The sequence below is a fragment of the Peromyscus leucopus genome, chromosome 4 (genome assembly GCF_004664715.2).
Source record: "Peromyscus leucopus breed LL Stock chromosome 4, UCI_PerLeu_2.1, whole genome shotgun sequence".
Taxonomy (NCBI): Eukaryota; Metazoa; Chordata; class Mammalia; order Rodentia; family Cricetidae; genus Peromyscus; species Peromyscus leucopus.
In genome coordinates this window covers 120768391-120791528 of record NC_051066.1, presented here as the reverse complement: position 1 = coordinate 120791528, position 23138 = coordinate 120768391, and the positions used below count along the sequence as shown (strand labels likewise).

At 41.5% G+C, this 23138-nt stretch overlaps 2 protein-coding genes across 2 annotated transcripts; one reads left to right on the top strand and one right to left on the bottom strand.

Moving 5' to 3' along the window:
- Positions 1-549: 549 nt before the first annotated feature.
- Rbbp9 (RB binding protein 9, serine hydrolase) lies at positions 550-6556 on the top strand. Its single transcript, XM_028893261.2, has 5 exons — positions 550-741; positions 2148-2190; positions 3163-3268; positions 5660-5745; positions 6122-6556. The coding sequence occupies exons 1-5, from the start codon at positions 643-645 to the stop codon at positions 6346-6348; spliced, it is 561 nt and encodes a 186-aa protein (XP_028749094.1). The 5' UTR covers positions 550-642; the 3' UTR covers positions 6349-6556.
- A 4395-nt stretch (positions 6557-10951) lies between these two features.
- Positions 10952-22988, bottom strand: Polr3f (RNA polymerase III subunit F). Its single transcript, XM_028893268.2, has 9 exons — positions 22662-22988; positions 21506-21623; positions 17811-17878; positions 16944-17011; positions 15990-16102; positions 14672-14815; positions 14360-14467; positions 12880-13071; positions 10952-11629 (listed from the first exon to the last, which is right to left on the bottom strand). Exons 1-9 carry the CDS (start codon positions 22721-22723, stop codon positions 11552-11554), a joined length of 951 nt encoding a protein of 316 aa, XP_028749101.1. The 5' UTR covers positions 22724-22988; the 3' UTR covers positions 10952-11551.
- Positions 22989-23138: the final 150 nt, after the last annotated feature.

The following is a 23138-nucleotide window of genomic DNA, read 5'->3' as shown; positions in this document are numbered from 1 at the left end:
CAAAAATGGGGCTGGGGAGATGGCTCAGCCATTAAGCGTACTTGCTGCTCTTTCAGAAGACTGGAGTTCAATTCCCAGCACTCACATTTGGCTACTTTCAGTTCCAGGGAACCCAACACCCTCCTCTGAACTCCTTAGTCACCCCCACGCAAGCGGCACACATACACATAAATAATAAAATAATTCTAGCTGAATATAGTGACACGCTCCTTTAATGCCAGCACTTAAGAGGCAGAGGCAGGCAGATCTTTTTGAGTTCTAGGCCAGTCTGGTCTACATAGAGAGCCAAGCCAGTAGGGGCTACATAATGAGACTGTCTTAAATAAACGAAAATTCACTGGGAGGGAAAAAATCCTTCCTTAAAGTATTGGTATGCCTAATAAAAAGATAACACATTATAAGCATGTTGTTACCAGTACTTCATAAGGAGTATGAGAACGCCGGAAAAGGGAAATCAAAGGTGATTGATATTTGATGGTAATTCACAGGGTTTGAGCTTGCGTTTTAGCAGAGGCGGCAAGGACCTGAGGGTATGCAAGGACTACAATTCCCAGAAGGCCTCTGTGCAGGCTCTGGGCCGGATGCAGTCTAGGTCTGAGCTCTGCTGGTCCGAGCTGGGCTGGGGTCTCTGGCTTTGCATTTATGGAGGTCCCTAGCAAGGCAGTGATTGTTCCCGGGAACGGAGGCGGGGATGTGGCCACCCACGGCTGGTACGGGTGGGTGAGAAAGAGGCTGGAACAGGTAAGGAATTTCAGCCCCTGCTCCTCGGTCAGCTTGGCGCGGAGCAGAGGGAGGGAGGACGAAGGGTGAGGCTCGAGTTTGTGCCCACTCTCCTCCAGATGAGCCCAGTGTGTGAGTCCTCGACGGTGCTGCCCAGTCTTAGATCTAAACTAGTGGCCAGGATCTTGCCTGGCGAAGCAGCTCAAAAAGCGGAGGGCTCAGTTCTTGAAACTGAAAGGAGCCCTCTTCTGCAGCTATAGAGAATGCCCTCCCTCCAATCTGCGGCCAGTTCAGATTCGAGGTTTCCCAGATAATTTTATGTTAATATTCATTGCTTTAGATTTTTTTAATTCGCCATGTGACATTTAATATACACAAAGAATGTATATAACGTGTAATAAACTACCACACTGAGAAAAACAAATTCCGGTGCTATTCAAGCCCAAGGCGTCTTTGATTGTGTGCCCTGTACCATTGAGCCATAGTCTCAGCCCAGATTAAACTCTAGAACATTGCCAGTATCTTCTAACTGGATCTGTCTGCTTCCTGTCCTATCCCTATGACAGTCTGAAGTTCATTTTGCTTCTCTTTAAATTATTGTATGCAGGAGGCTCATGTGGAGCTAAGAAGACAACTTTGTGGAACCAGTTCTCTTTCTACCTTTACATGAGTCTGGGAATCAAACTCAGGTCTCCAGGCTTGCGCTGCAAGTGCCTTTGCCAGCTGAGCTGCTGTCCTGGCCCTTTTGCTACACTTTTTAAAACTTAAAGTACTTTTAGAACTCATGTGTATAATCTTGTATGATATTGTTTAATTTGGCTTCTTTGTGAGCTTTATAGAAACAGCATTGCACCCCAGCTCATCCTGTGCTGCTTGACTTTTAAGAAAAAAAGCGTTCTTTCTCCCATAGTTCAGCAGTTAGACAGTTTGCTGCTTTGGCCTCTAGCATAGAATTTCAGTAGATAATAGAATCCATTTGGAATAAAACTTCAGGGTTGTGGCTGAAAGCTGTGGGCAAAGCTAACAACTCAGATCGAGCTGGAAATGGCCAATAGGATGGGATCACCAACTTTCTCTATGGTGTCTCTATATTATTTTTTACTTTCTTTTTGGGGCACAGTCTGGCTCAGGTTATTCTGTCTTTAGCACATTCTCATAGACCTTCTCTATAGATACATGACTTGAAGATAAATATAGATCGCAAGTGCAGACACCAGTCTCTGTAGAGTTCTACAAAGCTGGATAGAGAACTATACATGGGGTGTATATTCATCTGTAACACAACTTAATCCATTTCATTTCATAATATCAGCAAATATTTACTGAGTTGAGCAAGATCATCTCAGGTGTCACTTTTTTTTTTTTTTCAAAGTTTTAGTTGCAATTAAGCTCTTTATTATAGCTTTTTCTTCCCCCTTATATCTCAGATTCCTGGTTTCCAGTGTTTGGCTAAAAACATGCCTGACCCAAGTAAGTTTTAAACTTGTTTTTGGAAAGCCTCATCTCTTAGATTTTGAGCTCACCATTTGGGGGTGGGGTGGGGAGAGAGGGGCTAAAAAGCAGGGATATCGTAGTGAAAGAACAAAGATAAATACATACTAAGAACGAGTAAAGCAAGGAGCTCTGGGCAGGTGTAAGCAAAAAAAATATGGAAGATTTCAGTGAGAATCAAGAGAAGCACCTGGGTATGGTAAAATTTAATTTTTAACTTTGTAAGCTAGCAACTTTATTTTCCCTATTAAGTGTCCACAGACATTTTCAGGCAAAATTTAGTTATAACGGATCAAATGAAGCCTTGCAGAATCTAAATGAGTTCCTAAATGTTTAAAAATATAAGATTTTCCCTTTTGTTATGGGTGCGTCTTGGTTCAGGCAAGAAATAATATATACTATACATGGGTTTTAGAATGTTGTCAAGTGTGTGTGTGTGTGTTTTGTTTTTCTTGGTGCTGAGACTGAACCTGGAGGTCTCACACCCCTGAGCAAGCACTCTGCCTCTGAACTCTACCTCCAGCTTGGGGGTATTTGTTTCCAAAGTTCAAATTTTCACATGAAAATTTCAGAATTGAAACCAGAATTGGTGGTATATGCCTTTAATCCCAACAGTTGGGAACCTGAGACAAGAGAATTCTGATGTGGGCTACAGAGAAAATTACATGTAACCTGTGCTACATAGTGAGGCTCTTTCTCAAAAAAGAAAAAATGGGCTAAGGGGGAGGGAAGCTTCACTTCGGTTGTAATGTATTATTTCCTTTTTTTTAAAATATAAGAACGTGGTGGGGGAGCAAAACTTTTTACTAAAATCACAGGACAGAGGTCCTGGGCTCGGCTAAAACAGCCTCCTCTCCCACTTCGGCCTCAGTTTCAAAGTGGTGAACTGCTGTTTATTAGAGAGGTGGGACTGCCCCCACTGAGTACCAGACTGTTTTACCCTGAACACAGTTACAGCCCGAGAGAGCATCTGGCTGCCCTTCATGGAGACAGAGCTGCACTGTGATGAGAAGACCATCATCGTAGGCCACAGCTCCGGGGCCATCGCAGCCATGAGGTAGGACCCCGTAGAATTGCTGCCCCCGGTCTGGGCTGTAGCCATGCTTGCTTGGGAAATAGTTACGTTTCTTAAGTTTCCATTGCAGAGGGAACAATGCTGACCTCAAAATGGTAACATCATCTGCCTTAATTTCTTCCTTGTTTGCTAAGGGATTAAAAGAAACCAATGGCTTTTACCAGGTGCAGTGATCCTTTTAAAGTTTCTGTAGCTCCAAAGCTTCCTGTTGCTCAGCTCTGATGTCTCTCTTCTCCCAACCAGGCATACTGACATCATTGTAGTTCCTGGAATATGCCAAGTACACACCTGCCTTATCCTGCTCAGCCTTCTAGCAGGAACACTATCTTACAAGCTGCCTGGCTGTCTCTTACAGTGTCTCTGCTTAAATGTCCCATTTTGGGTGAGATCTTTAATAATTCCATTTAAAAGAGTAGCCTCAACCTACTGGCTCCTATCTCCTTTATATTTTATTACCTATAGTACTTTACCATCCAACATACATTGATTTCTTGTCTGCCCCTATTATTAGAATGGACACTCCGTGAGGGTGGGACTCTGTTCACTAACAAGGAATTGCAATGTCTAGGAGAGAGACAGAGTAGATGTTTAATAAATACCTCCTGGAGAATAGAGGTTGCTTACCTCTACCTACCTACAACTCCCTAACCCTTGGGATTCACATGTACACACATTTGCTTCTATCAAAATCTTCTCCACCAGTCTGGGGGTAAGGAATTAGCTGGCCAAGCTGTCTGAGGTTGGGCTTCTTCCAGATTTCCTTCCCTGGTAACAAAGGCTGTTTCAAGCAGTTATTCAAGATACTCTATGAATTGTATGTCATAGAATCTTGCCAAATTCTATAACCTTTCAGCTACATAGGTTCAGGGGGTGGGGATAACAGTGTGTTTTAGTGCCAGGCAGTGGTGGTGCTCACCTTTAATCCCAGTACTTGGGAGGCAGAGGCAGGCAGATCTCAGTGAGTTCCAGGACAGCCACGACTGTTACACAGAGAAACCCTATCTCAACCCCCCCCCAAAAGGTATTTTAGCACAGAATCAGTGAATTTGTAACACACTCTGTCCTTTTCTTTGTTTACCAGCCATTGGTGAAGATGTAATACTTTTAATGAGTCCTCTGAATTTATTAGGATTGTCAGCAACCTTCTAAGAATTAACTTCTAAAGTTGAGAGGCAAAGAAAAATGATGCCCAAATCATTAGTGTAAGGGTATGATCAGGCAACTAATAGAATCAGAAGGGACATGCTAGCTGACTTATTAACTACAAAGGGATATTGAGCCTTTTCAGTAGAAAGTGCTGGGAACACCTTAACAAGCAATCAAACTTGGTGTCAATAGTGGGACACTGGGGGCTGGAGAGATGGCTCAGCGGTTGAGAGCGCGGGTTGTTCTTCCAGAGGACCCGTTCAATTCCCAGCACCAACATGGCAGCTCACACCTGTCTGTAACTCCGGTTCCAGGGGATTTGACACCCTCACACGAATGTCCATAAAGTAAAATTAAATAAATTATTTTTTTAAAAAATAGTGGGATACACATTATGTGTCCCTGACGTAATGGGAAGGCTATCTTGTCAAAAACGTTTAATCTCAGTCCATGAGAAAATAAATTCAGTTTAGGGAACTGACCTAAACGCCTTTATAAAGAATATAGGCAATGTAAATTTACAGGGTATAATGACGGCACTAAGGCTATTCGTAGAGGACAAATACTAAGGTAAGTGTAAAGTGTGGCAGTCTTACTCAATCTGGTGCTTCTTTTCCTTTCATGTCTTCTGTGGTTTGATATTTCTTGAGTAACCAGCTGGGAGGAAAAGGATTATTCTCAAGAATGAAATTCTAGCCCTAAACATTCCCTAGCAAAAAGCTTCTTCAGACGTCTCACCCCTTTCCTTATCCTGCTCTTGGCTGAGCGAGGGCATCTGCAAATAGTGAACTGCTGGTCTGCTGGTAGGGTGCTAGTCAGAGGGCAGTGAGGCTTTTCCTGCCCTTAAGGAGCCAATGATAGTTTGTCTGGGAGTGGGGACAATTATAATGACACAAACGAGAATGAATGTACAGGGGGCAGAAGTATCTTTCTGGCAATGTCCATTTTTTCTTAAATTGTAGGTTCCTGGGCCTTAATCCCATTTCTCTGAACTCCATGCTCTGGGGCTGAGCCCAGGAATCTGAATCAGAATGTTGACCAAATTAAATAATGCTGACACATACTAAAGGTGGCTGAATGCACACGTTAGTGATTGAGAGATTTTCTTGCTGTTTTCCATCTGTCTCAGTGGCATATACTACCTTTCTGTGAACTCACATCACATGGCGTACAGTTTTTCAGATTTAATAACACCATGTATTACTGACACTATCTTTCTCACCGCAGGTACGCAGAGACACATCAGGTATATGCCCTTGTATTGGTGTCTGCGTATACTTCAGACTTGGGGGATGAAAACGAGCGTGCAAGTGGTAAGTCTTTAGGGAGAACACCCAAGAAAGCCCTTCCCTAGACACAGGACAGACTGCTCAAGTTACAAAGCAGTTATTCTCTCTCAGCCCTAAAAAAACAATAGCAAATGAGAGATTTTCCACCTACCTTTGGAGGTAAGGCAGATCTCTTTTCCAACCTGAAGTCTCGAATGAATCCCAGGGCCTGGTTTTATTTGAGCCTTACTTAGTCTTTGCAAGTCAGTATGGTATCAAGCCTTACAGAGAGGAAAACTGAAGAACTGTTCTGAACTCAAGCCCCTGGTCCTTTGCACCTCTGAGGGCCCCCACTAGGTATTTTCAGATGACTAGAGTGACTATTTATGCATATTGATAGGCTATTTTTTTTTCCCCACAGGGTACTTCAGCCGCCCCTGGCAGTGGGAGAAGATCAAGGCCAACTGCCCTCACATTGTACAGTTTGGCTCCACTGATGACCCCTTCCTTCCCTGGAAGGAACAACAAGAAGTGGCAGATAGGCTGGATGCCAAATTGTACAAGTTCACCGACCGTGGTCACTTTCAGAACACAGAGTTTCATGAACTGATTAGTGTGGTGAAGTCTATGCTCAAAGTAACAGAATAGTCAGGATGACGCCTGCCCTGTAACGTGCCAGGATGGGGTAGAAGAGCATCTGTTATCCCAGTACTAGACATGTAATGTCTGGTTAAGTGCCTGAAAAACAAGCCTGTTTGAACACTCACACTAAGTTACTAGCATCTTCAGTTCCCACAGAACTTGAATCTTCTTGAAAAGCTGTAACTATAGCACTATTTTTTCCTTGTACTGAAAAGGGACACAGGGTGTTTGTTTAGCCATCCTGTTGATCCAAAGAGTAAGTCTGAAGTAGAACCAGACATGATGATGGTATGTCCCTGTAATCCCAGCACTTCAGAAGAGAAAGCAGGGGACCAGGAGATGAAGGCTAGCCTCACCCTGTCTCAGAAAAGAAAGAACAAATAGACCCAGGTATCCTGAGTCTCTTTCCAAATTATAACTCAGTAGCTTTTGCAAAGTGTTACCCACTCCTGAGACCCTAGTACTTGGGAAGCTGAAGGTGGATCTTGAATTTGCCTACCTATGCTAAATATTTAACAAAACTGTCTTCAAAAAACAAAAACAAAAGAAGAAAAACTAAACAGGTTTTCATGCAAAGTATATGAGTGACATCTTTTCCTTTTTGAAATAAAATTTTTCTGTTACTGGGGGGGAAGTAAACATGATTAAAGGTCCAAAATGTTCTTAGAACTCAAAAGTCTAGCTGTTGCTTCAAGCTGGCTCAGGGTAGTAAACTCAAACTTGGGTCTTCATCACTCAAATCCCTGACCCCACCCCAGTCCCTAGGTCCTTCTGACAGGTTGAGGGACCAACATATAAGGATGTGAGTCAGGAAGCTCCAGGGGACAGATATCTGCATAGCTTGCCACCTGTATACCAACTTCAGTAAGACTAGCAGGATTAGGTCATGTGGGAGTGCTGTAATACAGAAATGTGACAAATATTTATCACAAAGCTGGGGAACATATACATGTATGTGTGTGTGTATGAATTATGCTAGCTGCCAACACTGTAATTAAAAGATCTGCAAAAGCTACAAGACCAGCTTGGTCTACAGAGTAAGTTCTAGGACAGCCAGTACTACACAGAGAAACCTTGTCTCAAAGAAAGGCCTAAGGTAACCAAAATGAATGTAATGCTAAACGGTGGAAAACAAGGGGGCAATTTGTACTGTTAAGTTTTAAGTATCTTCAGAAAGAACTTCTCCACGATTCAAGTTTAATTCTGTAGAGTTCAACCTTTTAACTTCTAGAGAGCATTTAAGCATCATTCCAGATTTTTCTTATATTCACCAAAAAAGAACCCCTTTTAAAAAGTACTTTTATATTATCATATATTTGATGTATAAAATGGTTTCATTATGACATGTTCACTCATGTTTATAATGTACTTTGATCATATGTAAAAAATAAAAATAAAACCTTTATTTCCCAGAATTTCCTGACTGTTGTGATGCTAAAGATCTCCAGTGTACTTAAACTTGATGACACAGAACCTGTGACAGATATATAAATGTGATTTTCCACTTTTATCCCTAGATGGGGTGCAAAGCTGTTGTGAAATGATTTGGGGGTTTCTAAATGCAATATAAGTCACAAAATACTCTTTAACTTTTAACAATATGTATCTTTGGAGTAGAGAAAGACAACCATATAGGTCTACTCTAAGTGTTCACGTGAGAATGGATAATATCAGGAATAGCTATCAAGTGTATGTATGTATGTATGTATGTTTTTTGAGACAGGATTTCTCTGTGTTGCCCTGGCTGTCCTAGAACTCCCTCTGTAGAGGGAGTTGAACTCACAGAGATCCTCCTGCCTCTGTCTCCCAAGTGCTGGGATTAAAGGCGTGTGCCACCACCACCTGGCAAGTGAATATTTTTACCCTGTGGCAGAAAACAAATTGTGAACTAATGTTATTTATATGTTAATGACTTTAAGAATTCAAAAACAAAAGCAGAGTAAAATAATTATTAATCTCAAATGCAAGCAGACTTGGATTATAGGTTTGGTCCAATCACTGCTAAAGAGCCTGCTTACATTAGATATATCTATTAATGTTTTTAAATTAATTTTTTAACCTAACTTTAAAATGAGTTGTTTAAAATCTTAATTGTAAACTAATACATTTCAGTGTGAGATTCAGAAATTCCTGGAGGGAGAGAATACAAGGAAGCTCTCTGTTGAGCTGTGCTGTCTAATATAAGCAATATCCACAGACAACTAAATAAAGCCTTGTTTTTTAATCACTTGTTTCAAGTGCTGACTAGCCAGCTGGCTCGAGGTTACTGTACTAAACACCAAATACCGACTGTTTCCATCATGACAGAAAATGCTACTTGCCCAGATGTTATAGTGCATACCTCTAACCCAGCAGGAGGGAGGTAGAGGCGGGATTGAGTTCAAGATCCTGTCTTACTGGAGCACACTGCTGCAGGGCACATATTCTGTATCCGTCCTTCACCTGCCATATAGTAAATCTGCCACCACTTCTTCCCTTCACTGTTGAGCTGATGGTTGGGCCAGGGGCCTCATACCAAGCATGTGCTCCATCATGGAATTGAACTGTTTGACCCTTTGCTTAATCACCATCAAAACCCTTATATAAAACATTTATTGACAAACTGGAAGTTTCATGTAAGAATTCACATAATGATTCATTAAAAACCATTAAAGTACTTAGGATGTCAAATTTTATTTTGTTTTCAAGATAGGGTTTCTCTGTGTATCCCTTGCTGTCCTGGAAATTGCTCTGTAGGATCAGGCTGGCCTCAAACTCAGAGATCCGCCTGCACCTACCTCTGCCTCCCCAGTGCTGGGATTAAAGGTGTGTACCATTTCCAGCGGTGTCTGTTTTTTTTTATGGATCACTTTTAAACAGGGTCCTCAACAGACTTAAGTATGCATTCTCAGGTGAAGAAAATACCTAATACTAAGTGGGAAAGACCAAAGTCATCTGCAGTTTGACTTTGTGGCATCATGATTTTAGAGGCCCACAATTTCTTTGAAGACAGCTTATCTCTGTAGGCAAATTCATTTTATTTATAGCACAGTTGTTACATTTTTAAAATATATTTATCCCTCAGTTAATACTTAGAGTAAATAATATGCTACAAGCAAAAACTATGCTATGAGGAAACCCTTTTTAAGTGTCTCCTTATTCTGGTGAGGCAAGGAACACTTCTAGCCACTGACTGCAAATTTAAAACTTAGTATCTAATTATCAAGACAATACAAAGCCAGGCATGCCTGCTAAATTCCTGTAATTCCAGCACTTGGGAGGCTACCACTGGACACCATGAGTTCAAGGCCAGCCTAGACCATAACCAGTGTGGCAAAGACTCTTCTTAAAAAAAAAAAAAAAAAAGACATAATACAGAGCATATTAAAAAAACAAACAAACAAAGCCCTACTCTTTCTCCCTTTTGTAACTCCCCTACATATCTAGTTTTCCAGTAAAATAAAACTAGTGCTTATTTGATAAGCCAGGCAGATCCAGGAAGAGTAAACAGTTTGGTTTTTTTGTCATGGGAGCCCCCACTAGAGGTAGAGGAGAAACCTGCATTTTATATATAATTTAGCACTTAAAAAGAGCTGGTGTCATTAAATGCTTATTCCATAGAGCTACTCATAGAATTCATCTGATAAAAATGATGACTTTATTGGTCCCATGCTGTTCACTTAGAACACAGCCAAATAGTGGGAGAGCTCAGCCCCAAAGAGTGGAGTGTGAAGCCTTTCAGTTGGCTCATGCTTTTGGCTTGCATAAAGAAACTTGGAAGACACACAGTAAACTGGGCATAGTAGAGGCAGCCTTTAATCTCAGCACTCGGGAGGCAAAGGCAGGTAGATCTGTGAGTTCAAGGCCAGCCAGCCTAGTCTACAAAGTTCCAGGACAGCCAGGACCACACAGAAAAACCCTTGGAGGGAGGGAGAGGGAGGAAGAGAGAGAGAGAGAGAAAGAGAAAAAGAGACAGACAGACAGACACAGACTGAGAGAGACAGAACCAGCTAGTTTTAGTTTTAATTTAGTTGAAAGATTAGATACTATTTCTATCTGCTTTAACAGAACACTGTAGATCAGTGGTTCCCAACCTCCCTAATGCTGTGACCCTTTAATACAATTCCTCATGTTGTGGGGAACCTCAACCATAAAATTATTTTTGTTGCTACTTCAAAACTGTAATTTTGCTACTGTTATGAACTGTAATGTAAATATCTGTTTTCTGAAGATCTCAGACAACCCCTTGAAAGGACTGTTTAATCCCCAAAGGGGCTGCAACCCACCACAGGTTGAGAACTGCAGCTAATGGTTTATCAAGAAAATACATCTAATTATCATGATTCTAAGATGGGAAGTCCAGTGGGCTGGTAGATTTACTGTCTAACAAGGGCCTGCTTCCGTATTCTTTTCCCTGTGCTCTCGCATGATAGAGGACAAATGGAACACTTTGGGTCTCTCCTATACAGGTCCTAATTCTACTCACGAGGACTCTACACTCACGATCTGTCACTTTCCAAAGGTTCTACTTATCACATTCCACATAGGGATTAGATTACAAAATTTGAATTTGATGCTGGTGGCAGAGGGTCATACTATAGGCATAAAGTAAGAATCTGGAAAAAATTCCGGCAAACAGTACAATTAAGCCATCCAAGAAATTTACAGCCCTAACAATGAAGGATTTGTGAGATTATCCCCTTTAGGATGGAGACATGTCCTGGACAACAGCATGTGGGTGCGAAGTTAGTGTGGCAGCATACTCCTCTGGAAGAGTACTGAGGAGAAGAGGAACCAACTGTGGGAAAGGTATGTTCCTGCCTGTACCACCTCCAATTTCTTCTCAATGAAACCCAAGAAACACAAACAGAAATGGTGGTAATAAGCCTGATGATGAGTGTCAATGAAGACCTGAAGAAGTAATTTAAGTGTGATCTTCACGCTCTAGCTGTTATCCAGTACTTGTCAATAGAAGTTTGCTGGCTTCTTTTTCCTTGGTCTTCCAGAGCTTCAAGGTATTTTACTTACTGCAGAAGAGACTTCCCTATTCAACTTTATTAAACTTCACCTGCTTTGTGTTCTGTCTTCATAAATAAATATGTTTTCATAGCAGCAAGTCAGTATCCATCATTGAGAAGCATGCTTGCAAGGAAATTTGATGTTCCATCATGAATTATTTGCTCTCCAAGTAATTCATTTGCCAAATGTAAGTCAAATTCACAGCTCTCTATTAAAATTCGAGCCATTCTGTCATGTAAATACAATTAGATGGTGAAATCTCACCACCTTCATGGCAGTCATCAAAAACCTTAAAAAAAAACACATAAAAAGTTTATATTCAAATTGAAGTTTTAAAATACCAAAACCCCACTGATTTAAAGCAGTATTAAAAGAAAGAAAACACTCTTTGAAAGAGATTAGGACTATATTTAAGAGCACACTGTAACAGTGTCTACTCTGTGATCATAGTTAACTATAAGCTTTTTATTTTTAGCTAGTTTTTGTTTGATTTTTGAGACAGAGTCTCAATATGTAGCCCCAGCTGTCCTAGAACTTGGTATGTAGAACAGGCAGGCCTGAAACTCACAGAGATCTGCCTGCCTCTGTCTCCCAAGTGCTAGAATTAAAGGTGTGCACCATCCTGCCAGGCTTGGAGGCCAATTAACACAGCATAAAGGTGACCTCATCCACATGCCAACTGGGTCAAAGGCTTTCAGCAGGTGCACAGGAGTGAAGGAAGTGAGTCCTATACTTATGGACAACTTAATTTGTACTAAATTGAAGGATGTTTCTTGTTCAGCTATCTTCAAAGGGTGCTAAATAGAATTTCCAGGATGTTGGCTTTTGTCTAGAAGTTGAAACTGGGTCACAGAGAGCTTAGGGGTACAGACAAGGATTATCATAATGATAAGGCAGAGTAGCAGCCCAAGAATATAAATGCCACAAGGATAAGAAGTGCTTTTTGCTCTCTATAGCCTCAGGATGTCCAGCACAGTGTTCATAAACCACCTAGGAATGAATGAGTGAAAGTGCTAAGGCACTCTGGGAAAACATTACCTCCAAATTTATTCTAAGTGATATTTTCTGCTTAGGTCTAAGTTGTTCTGGGGTGAGGGTACTAGGGGTTCAAATCTGGGGTGAGAGGCCCTGTGTATACTAAGCATGTGTTCTGCCACCGAGTTACACTTAGCCTAAGTTCCCTCACTCTCTAGAAGAAATAATGCCAATAGCACCAAGGACACAGAAGGATTAGAATAAATTTGGCTCATGGTAGCTTCTCAACAAATTTCACTTCCCTCCCTACAGAGGAGAAATAGTTAGTCCCGATAAAAATGTATCCATTTCAGGGTCAAGAACTGAAGGGCATGTCTCTACCCTGAATGTTCCAAGAAATAATGTAAGACCTATTCATTAATGATCTGTCCATCAAGAATCTGTGGCGGTTTGAATAGCTCACGTGACACTTGTTGGTGAGAAGCCTGGTGTGCCTCTTGTTTTTTTATGTCACATTTGCACACAGTGGTGATAAAAGTAGAAAGTGAAGCAGCTTTTACTTACGGGGCAGAGTCCACAGGGTGCCCGGACTAAGCCTGTAGGTGGGAGGATTGGGTTGACTGCCCTGTACAGTTTCATATGTCCATCTACACTGCCAACAGTGCCTTCCTTTGCAGCAATGATAGTCATCTCCACTTTCCCATCATAAATGAGTGTGTTCAGGATTGTTTCAATGTCCTCCATGGACAACTCTACCTAGAAAGGAGGTACATTAGAAAGCATGCATAAAGGACAAAGAAACGTCCTTTCAGGAAGGTACTACAAACAGCAGTCACAGTGAGGCGGAGAAGCCGTGTTCTGGGGACGAGTACAGGAAGGCACAAAGAGAGCAAGTAACAGTCTACATCAGTACAAACCACTGAAATGCTAAGGACAGAAGTCTAACTTCATGCTGAGCCTCACACTGACTGATGGCCTCATCTTTCTTAAAAAACAAAACAAACCCTCAAAAGCCTTATGAGGTAAGATTCTTTCTGGCAAGAATTTGATGGAATTCGGGGAGGGGTCGGGACAAGATGATACAACAACAAAACCACTGAAAAGGCTCAGTGGTAGAAAATTTACTTAGTATGAGCCCTGGGTTCAATCCCTAGCATCACACAAAATCAAAACAACAAAGAGCCTACTGAAAACCAAAAACCCACAAAGAAGAAATCTCCCTCCCCAAGAATTTGATGGAGATTTATTTGTTATTTATTTATTCTGAAAGACAGGCTTCTCTGAGTAGTCCTGGCTGTCCTGGAACTTATGCCTGGAACTCAGAGATCCACCTGCCTCTGCCTCCCAATTGATGGAGAATCTTAAAATGTCTTGAAGCAGGGGCTGGAGAGATGGCTCAGAGGTTAAGAACACTGGCTGATCCTCCAGAGGTCCTAAGTTCAATTCCCAGCACCCATATGGTTGCTCACAACCATCTGTAATGAGATCTGGCTCCCTCTTCTGGCCTTCAGGGATACATGCAAACAGAACACTGTATACATAATAAATAAATCTTTAAAAAAAAAAAAAGTCTTGAAGCAGAGACACACTTGAGCCATGAAATAATTCTAGTTCCTAGTTTTTTATCAGTGAGAAATCTGGGGACCAGGAAGTAAAAATGACTTGTGCAAATGCCACTTTGGCTTCTTTGCTGATCATGAAAACCATCAGTGTCCTTATGTAAAGGTCTTCAAAGGGTGCTGATGATACCATTTATATTTCATTAAGTAAGAGAGTATTAATAAAAGACACTAATGTTGTGGCAACTGTCACACAATCGAGAACTTATTAGGACAATTTGACTTTGGGTGGTGAACGGCGCTGCCAGGACTGTGTTCAGCCAGAGTCAGACCACCAGGAGGGCCTCTGCCTACTTTAGGACAGTGCTTTTCCAAAGTGGGTTCAGCAGAATGTGTACTGAGATAGGGCTGGGTCAAATACACTAAGCCACAGCCTTGTGAGGAAGACTACACCTTATACGACAGTGTAGAAAGTAAGTTCTGACCTTACTGATGCCCAACTCACAGATGTACTTCCACACTTCATGTGATGAAGCAAATGAGCTGTTTCTTTGAATCATTGGATTCTGTTTACTGTCTCTTGCTGTTTCTGCCTGTAAGGTTAGAACAAGAGAATCAAACAAGAATGCATGTTAGGGCTTTCTGAAGTTAACACATGTGCTACACAATCAGCAGCACATTGTTTAACAAAAATTCCCAATTTTAGGATTTTCAATCTTATAAAATACGATATACAAGAGTAAATCTTTCATGAAGCAGCTTTTTAAAGGGCTTGTGATGTTCCTTAATGAACTCACCTTGGTTTGTAGGAATTTGAAACACTGTTGGTTAAGCACCTCAACAAATTCAGATTCAAAATCCTGGTCACTGTACCAGGCTCCACCAGTCACAGATCGGTCTGGCTGCAGGTTATAGAGCATATAAACCTTCTTTTTGGAGGCCTAGGAAAGAATGTACACAGATCATTCGTTTATAACCTTTTCCCGAAACTAAACTTGCAAACTAAAATTTGTATGTTAGATAAACACTTTTAGATGTGCAGATTGCTGCAAAGGTAGCAGAGTTACAGAACTGGGACAGGCATTTATTTAAGTGAGGGCCATCTTTGGGGGAGTGGACAGTGCCTCTAACCTGAGTCAGAACTAGACTGAAGCTGGCACTGCCCACGGTTCTCTATGTATGGTAGGATCAGGAGCCTCACGGGAAGGAAAAGAACACTGCTTCAGCTATGGAGTGATAGTTCAGCACATTTTCCTTTGTCTTTAGTTTTAGAGACACCATTCATTTCTACAAGGACTGAGGTTAGCCCCTATTCCTACAAGCCCTGGTGGTATGATTTCTAAAATTCTGCCCATTTAGTTGTTTTTTAAATTAAAAAAATCATTTACTAAATGTGTGTGGGTATTTGTGTATATCTGTGCCTGTTACCCACAAAGGCTAGAAGAGGGTATCAGATCCCCTGGAATTGGAGTTGCAGATGGTTGTGAGTCACCGTGTAAGTGCTAGGAATCAAACCTGAGTCCTCTGGAGGAGCAGCCAGTGCTTCTAACTGTTGAGCCATGCCTGGTCTACAGAGCGAGTTCCAGGACAGGCTCCAAAGCTACACAGGGAAACTCTGTCTCAAAAAACCAACCAACCAACCAAACAAACAAACAAACAAACAAAAAAAGATCACGCCATGTCTTCACAATAGGTCATCTTTTTATCACTAAATATTCCAGATAGAGAGAAAAAAAAAGAAAAGAGAAAAGAAAACCACAAACATGGTGTAGAGACACAGGACTTGGTTTCTTTCTTTGACTTGGTTATTAAATATAATTCAAGCCCAGAGCAGTAGCTGCCATGGCCCAATCAATAGACACTCACACAACACAAAAACTAGGAAACTACTCAGGGCTCCAGACTTCCTTACTGCAGAATATAGCACAAAGTTTGGCACAGGCGAGACACCAAGAGGGCAGCAGACCAGTTTCAGGTCAGCACGACAGGAACTCAATTTGTAGTCCTTTTAAAACATTTGTCTTAAATTCAGTCTTTAGACTGAAAGGCTGAAAATACAGGGGAAGAGCTTATTCAAGTGACTATGCAGGGAAACCCAGAAGGCCAACTACTCACTGCTACAGACTTCACTGCTTTGATAAGCTTTTTGCTTTCCAAATTCTTGAGAATTTTGTTGATCTCCGTTAATGGCAAGTTACTTTTGTATCGAATATCTCTGCTCCATATTCCTGTAAGATAGTAGGAAAGCTGACAGCACATCCTTTAACACAACGTTTTATAACTGTTCTCAGAAACTTAAGAGCCTGACGACAAAAAGAGAAACAAAAAAAGAAGATGAAACAAAAGTACAAGTCAGTAACCAGGTGTACGTTTTATATTCTAACTGAAGATCTCTTGGAATCTCAGTGTGTTTTTTGTTCTTTGACCAGGCCTCACTATGCAGCCCTGGCTGGCCTGGAACTTGCTGCACAGATCAGGCTGGCCATGAACTCAGAGATCCACCTGCCTCTGCCTCCTGAGTCCTAGGATAAAGAGGTGCCTCATCACCTAGTGGGACATCTTCTAAAAAATAGATAACAAGAACCCTTTTTGTAATGGAAAGAAAAACATGAATGCTGTTGAATTAACTTATATTCTATCTCTCATCCAATCTTTTACCTAATCTCAATTGTCAGACAGTTTCACCTAAGACTGTAAAAGTGTAAAAAAGGAACTTAAAGTTAGATTGGGGTTATCTGCCATCTCCAACCAACAAAAAACAACATTCTATTCTGTAAAACAGAAAAAAAAAAAATAAGGCTGTGGTTCTTACATTTACTAAATACCCATTGTGGGAAGTCATCAGTTTTCTTTCAAAGAAAGAAAGTTGTACATGCAGAACAAGAATTTGTAGAAAACATATGTGCTTAGCTGCATGTGACAGGGCATGCCTGCAATCCTACCACTTAGGAAGATGAGGCAAGAAGGTAATATGAAAGCCTGGTCTACATAGTGGGATCCTCTCTAAATAGAACAAGAAAAACACTTTAAGTCTAGACCTAGACAATGCATCATCCTTCACATGCTCACCTTTATTCCCTGCATCCTCTATGATTTGGTAGACTAGTTTTTCTTGGTTATCGGACCCCTTCATTTTACTGCAGGGAATAAAGGAGAATTAAAAAAAATGTGGGCTGTGTTATCATCTGCAAAACTACTGAAGTTAGTCAGCAGACAAAGCTACCACACTGACTTATTTAGCAAAAGAAGGGCTACCTTAAAAAGAATGAAGATAGAGCTGTGTGTACTAACATGAAAAGATGTCCAAAGTACAATAAGTGAAAAAAAAAGTTACAGAACAGTATGGATAGCATGATCTAGTTTTGTGTTTTTTTTTTTTTTTTAAAAAAAAGAGATAATATATAAATATATAATCACCTATGAATATTTAAATCTAACTAGAAGAAATTACCAAGAATAGTTACTCTGGGAAATGGGAACACAGGACAGAGAGCAGGGATGGTATGAGTTTACATCAGTTTTTGTTTTCTTATTTTGAGGCAGGGTCTTTTGAAGTATAGCCTAAACCATCTTCCCCTCATGATCCTTCTGCCTCTGCCCCCCAAGTGTCAGGATTCTAGGTGTGCACCACCACACTTTGCTACATTATATATAGACAGACACACAGACACACACACACAACACTGACACACATTAATATATATATATTGTACACACACACACACAAATTTATTTCAGACAGTCTCACACAGCTCAGGCTGGCCCTGAACTTGCTGTGTAGCTAAGGATGGCATTAAACTTTCTGCCCTACTTCCCAAGTCCTGAGATATGGGTGTGTGCCACAATATCTGTTACTATGTTAGCTTTTTTCTAATACATACATTATTTTTATAATAATCAAAATTTCTTAAAATTAAAAAATAGGTGCTTACTTACCCAGCATTCTGCGAGTCCTTTATTCTATATAAAAGGCCTGTATTACTCCTTAAAAGATCCAACTGACCCTAAAGTGTTTTAAAATAGGAAACTGTAATCAATCACTCTGGAAATATATCAATTCTGATTGTAAGTGTTAATACATTTTTAAATGTGTCTATTACACAGACTAAACTATTCTGCCTCTCCCATTTGTCAGTTCTTCATCTGAGACCAAGGATTTTGCCTACACATCACAAACAAGGTATCTTAAAAAACTTAACTATCTCAAGATATTTCGAGTTGGAGATACTAACAATGCACCAAATGCTACCTTGGCTTGGTTATTTGGCCAGGGCATAAACAACATTTTAATGTATCTGTTTTTTTTTTTGTTTGTTTGTTTTGGTTGTGGTTTTTCAAAACAGGGTTTCTCTGTGTAACAGTCCTGGCTGTCCTGGAACTCGCTTTGTAGACAAAGCTTGCCTTGAACTCACTGAGACCCTTCTGCCTCTGCCTCCCAAGTGCTGGGATTAAAGGCGTGCACCACTGCCTGGCATACATGGGTATTTTGCAGCATGTATATCTGTGAGTCATGTGTATACAATGCCCATGGAGGCCAGAGAAGGGCACTGGATCCCTACAACTGGAGTTAGAGCCAGGTGTGAGCCATCATGTATATGGGTAGTGGGAATCAAACTCAAGTCCTCTGTAAGAGCAGCAAGTGCTCTTAACCCTGGGAGCTGAAGAGATGGCTCAGCAGTTAAGAGCACTTGCTGCTCACTGGGGTTCAGTTCTCAGCACCCACACAGTAGCTTACAACAGCATGTGACTTCAGTTCCAGGGAATCCAGTGCCCTGTTCTAGCCTTTGTGGGTAGCAGGCATGCATGCAGTGCACAGACAATACATAGAGGCAAAACACACACATTAAATAAAAATAAATCTTTTTTTTTAAAGCTTTTTTAGGATAATTTATAAAAATCCATACTGAAATTCAAGTAAGTCCAAATTATATAAAATACAAATAAATATAATTAAAATATAATTCATATTAATAAAAATTCAGTCCAGATAAAGTATAAACACGAATCTTCAACAGCACACTAAAAGTTAAACTATAGAGTTATTAGTGACATTTACTAAAATGTACAATTTTAACTCTGTGATAGAATTAGGCAGAAAGGTCAGCCAATGAACAAAAGGCCTTTAGTGTTGGTATTTTATATAATGAAGCAAAGTAAGATAAAGCATATTCTACCATGCTTCTTAACCTCCTTGGGTCTGGTCTGTCATCTGGAGAATCCAGATGTGTGCACCACTGGACTTGCAGCAGTTATAGGAAACTATAACCAAGAGGGGGCCTTACTGTGTGTTAAGACTATAAAACATGTTTACATACTATACAAACTGCAACACCCAACCTCCTCCCCCAATTCGCCAAATAGCAAAATGAGATTACAAAACTCAATTCAGAAGTTTCCTTCTGTCATTTATTCAGCCTATTCTAGTCGCTTACTAAACACCTGTACTGTACCATTGTTAAGATAGCTGCTTAAGGTGACAATTTGCTGATAAAATTATAGGACTGAGAATTGAACACAGAACATCATGCAAGCTAGGTGAGTGTTCTACCACTGAGCTACACTCCCAGGCCAAAGCAAATTCTAAAAAGGAAGCACAAAGATGACTGCTGCAGAGTATTATTTCAAGGTGTGTTACTTTTGTTTATGTTGCATTTGTTTAACTCTGTGAAGCTGTGTTACTGTGCCTGTGTAAAACACCTGATGGTCTAATAAAGAACTGGCCAATAGCAAAGCAGGAGAAAGGATAGGCGAGGGCTGGCAGACAAAGAGAAGATACAGAAGGAGAAATCTGAGAGAAAGAGAAAAAAGCCAGAGAAGGAGGAGGACTCTAGGGGTCAGCCACTGAGCTACACAGCCAGCCATGGAGTAAGAGTAAGATCTACAGAAGTAAGAGAACGAGAAGAGCACAGAGGCACACGGTAGATGGGATAATTTAAGGAAGCTGCAAGACTAAGCCAAGCTAAGGTCGGGCATTCATAATTAAGAAAAAGCCTCCGTGTGTGATTTATTTGGGAGCTGGGTGGCGGGCCCCCAAAAGAGAAAAGAGCACAAACAAACAACAGATGACTTCAACACTATTTGGTTGGCATTAAGAGTGAAACAAGGGTGGATGCACACTCAGAGAAATGACTGTGGCCAACCTGGGGACTCCAGGTAGCTTCCTGGAGACAGCAGCAGAGCTGAGTCCTGAAGGACAAGAATCATTCTACACAGGAAAAGGAAGCCCAGAAATCTCCAACACTTCTTTTTCCTTGGGTGGAAATAGAAGTCACTAGCCACTGCTTGTTTTTTTTTTTTTTTTTTTTTTTTTTTTTTTGTTTTTTTTTTTTTTTTTTTTTTTTTTTTTTTTTTCTTGTTTTTTTACTAATAAAATTTCATCAGAAAAAGCCATACCCATCTGTTTACACTTCACTGTTCGTGGCTCATGACTGCTCCTTGTTAAGATGACAAGTGATACAGTTGTGACAAACCAGATGGGTCACAAAGGATATTTTATTTACCAGTTCATAGAGGAAGTTTGCCAAATTCCCATCCCAAAAGGTGAAGGCAAAGGCTTAACAAGAGCTTCCTCTATCCCTAAAGTCTCCCGATCTAGAGCCTTTAGATGTAAGCCAAGGTTGGAAGTTCCAAAGTTTAAGGACTCCTTTAACTAACTGCTAATAACACAAAACTGAAACGCCGTAAGGAAAGAGAATCCAAGGGCTTGAGAAAGGAGAGCAACAGAGCAGATTTAAAGCACAGCTGGGGCAGTACTTGGTGGGGTATTTTTCCAAAGCTGGAGGAGGACAGGCATTGGGCTCCAGGTTCTTGGGCTTCTGCACTGTCTCTGGAAGCTGAGGCTGCACTTCTTCCTGCTCTTGAAAAGCTCAGAGTGACACTGTGATACTCAATGAATAGGCTATGTGATAACCCCCAGAAAACCCACAGTGGAAATAGTTTATAGGGAATGGCTAGCAGCAGAAAGCAAAAGAAGGTGAAAACAGACTACACCCATGTATGCTTTTGTATCAATTAAGTTAATAACACCGTTATAACAGAATTGCACATAGTTTCTTCATCTTGTCAAATGGCACATAATTATTTTTCTCCTTCAATTCAGAGAGTCTAATCTTTTCCCTGGCTTGGAATCAAGTCACAGTTTTAGGCTTTACAATTAGTGTACTGCTTCACTAAAAAGAGGCTTATCATGCATTAGTTCATGTGATTATGGTGGGTGAGAACTACTGTAATCTACCTCCTGCAAGCGAGAGCCTCAAGAAGGCCAGTGGCACAGATCAATGACATAGATGTGATGCATTAGCCTTAGAGGTTGAGAGTCAATGTGTAGCTGGAATCTGAAGGCCTAAGAACAAAGAGTGGTGAAGACAGAAGATTGGTACTGGAACTCAAAGTAGGTCTGGAGTAAATTCCCCTGTCCTCCATCTATGTGTTCTACTTAGGCTGATACTAGATTGGATGGTACCCACTCACTTTCTATTCTCAGCTCAGCAATTCAAATACTACCATATTCCAAAACATCCCAGAAACAGCATATAGCCAGATATCTATGAATCTCACCTCCCTTATGTGACAGAAAGCAATGGAACTCATAATATACAACAAATTACATGAATTAGTTGAATTCACCTTACCATGGACAACAGTCTATTGATGGCCACTGCTCGTTGTTGGGCTTCTATGTGAGGCATTTCATTTTGAATTACTTGATCTGTGATTCCATGAGGGAACTGGTGGCATAATTCTATAATTCTAGGAAAAAGGTATTAGACGTTGGGATTCTCTGCTCTGATCTCACTCCCCCATTCCAAACCCTGCCCCTCAGAAATCCAAGGGTTGGATCCTCCCCCCGAAATGCTCAAGAACACATCTACAGGGTTTTTAAGACTTGGTCCCTAGACCTGCCACGTGATTCCTCTCCTGCTATCTTCCCCCAGATCACTCCCAGGTACTTTGCTCATTAAACCTGCACTTTTAATTTGGCCTGATCTGATTTACTGTATCAGTGGAGAAACCCAATATCGGGGTATTGAAACCTTCCATTAATGATTTATGTTTGCTTGTTTCAAAAGGCAAATAAGGGAGGGCGATACATTATAGTTAGATATTAAAGCTGAAACCTCAGTGCTCTCAATGGAAATAAGTACAACAAAGTGAAGCCGCTGGGTCTGTCGGCTGAAGACAAATGTGGAATATGGGGGCAGGGGTGTGATATGGTGATTCACAACTGGAGTGTGTTTGCAAAATTATCTCTTCCAAACAAATTCAAATATCGCCTTTGGAGTAATAAACTTATTATCCACAACCGTTGAGAAAGTTGCTGTCTTTTACCTACGTTATAACCTAAAAATATCTGTTCGCTCTGGAGGAGTATTCGCTTTAAGGAACTCACTGAACCTATTTGGCTCAATGACGCTTTGTAATCAACAAATTGAACCCTGAGTTGGCCCGAACATTCTCTTCCTTTGGCCACCGAGCAACCCTAAAATCGAACATGAATTCGAACATGCCCGCGTACTACGGGGAAAATGCAGGTTTCTTTTCAGGCACTGGCCACTGTCGGGTTCCAAGTGTGTCTTCACTACTATAACAGAATTCTGGCGAAGCCAGTTACATAAGGTTCCAAGCTGTCACGATGCTCTTCCTAGTCGGGAGGGGGGCGCCAGAACCTAGCAATTCGGCTCCTGCGTGCTCACCCAGCCTGCTCCGGCCACTCCCCGGGACTGCGAGAGAAGGGGTCCGGCTGCCCAGCTGACTGCTCCCCTCGGGTCGGGAACCTAGCTGCATTACCTGTTTTCTATTTCTACCGGATCCGCGTCCGGCGGCTGCACCTTCACCTTCACCTCAGCCATTAGGGCGGTTTCCGAGACTAGAGAAAAAGTCCTCCCGGGGAGCGCGCTGAAAGTCCCGGGACCGGGACCGGCACAGGCGCGCGCCGGGCGGGAGAGGGTCCTTCTTTGTCCGGTCGCGCCGGCCTTCCTCGTCGGGTAGGCTTGGGGCGTCCGTGCTGCGCCTGCTCCGCTCTGCTCAGCCGTGTCGCCACAGAGTCTCCTTTCTGCTGTCCCGGATTTCAGTGCCTGTCGGACTAAAGGCTCGGTCCCCGGTACGCTGAGTAGGGGCGCACCCTTTCACGCCCTTCCAGCCGCTGAGAAGGCATATTCTTGGACGCCTACAGCAAAGCCCCTCAGACAGAGCTGGGGGCGGGTACCAGACAGTCTGGGCAGCCGGAGACAAGGGCGGGGCTGGTTGCTAGGCAGTCGATTTCCC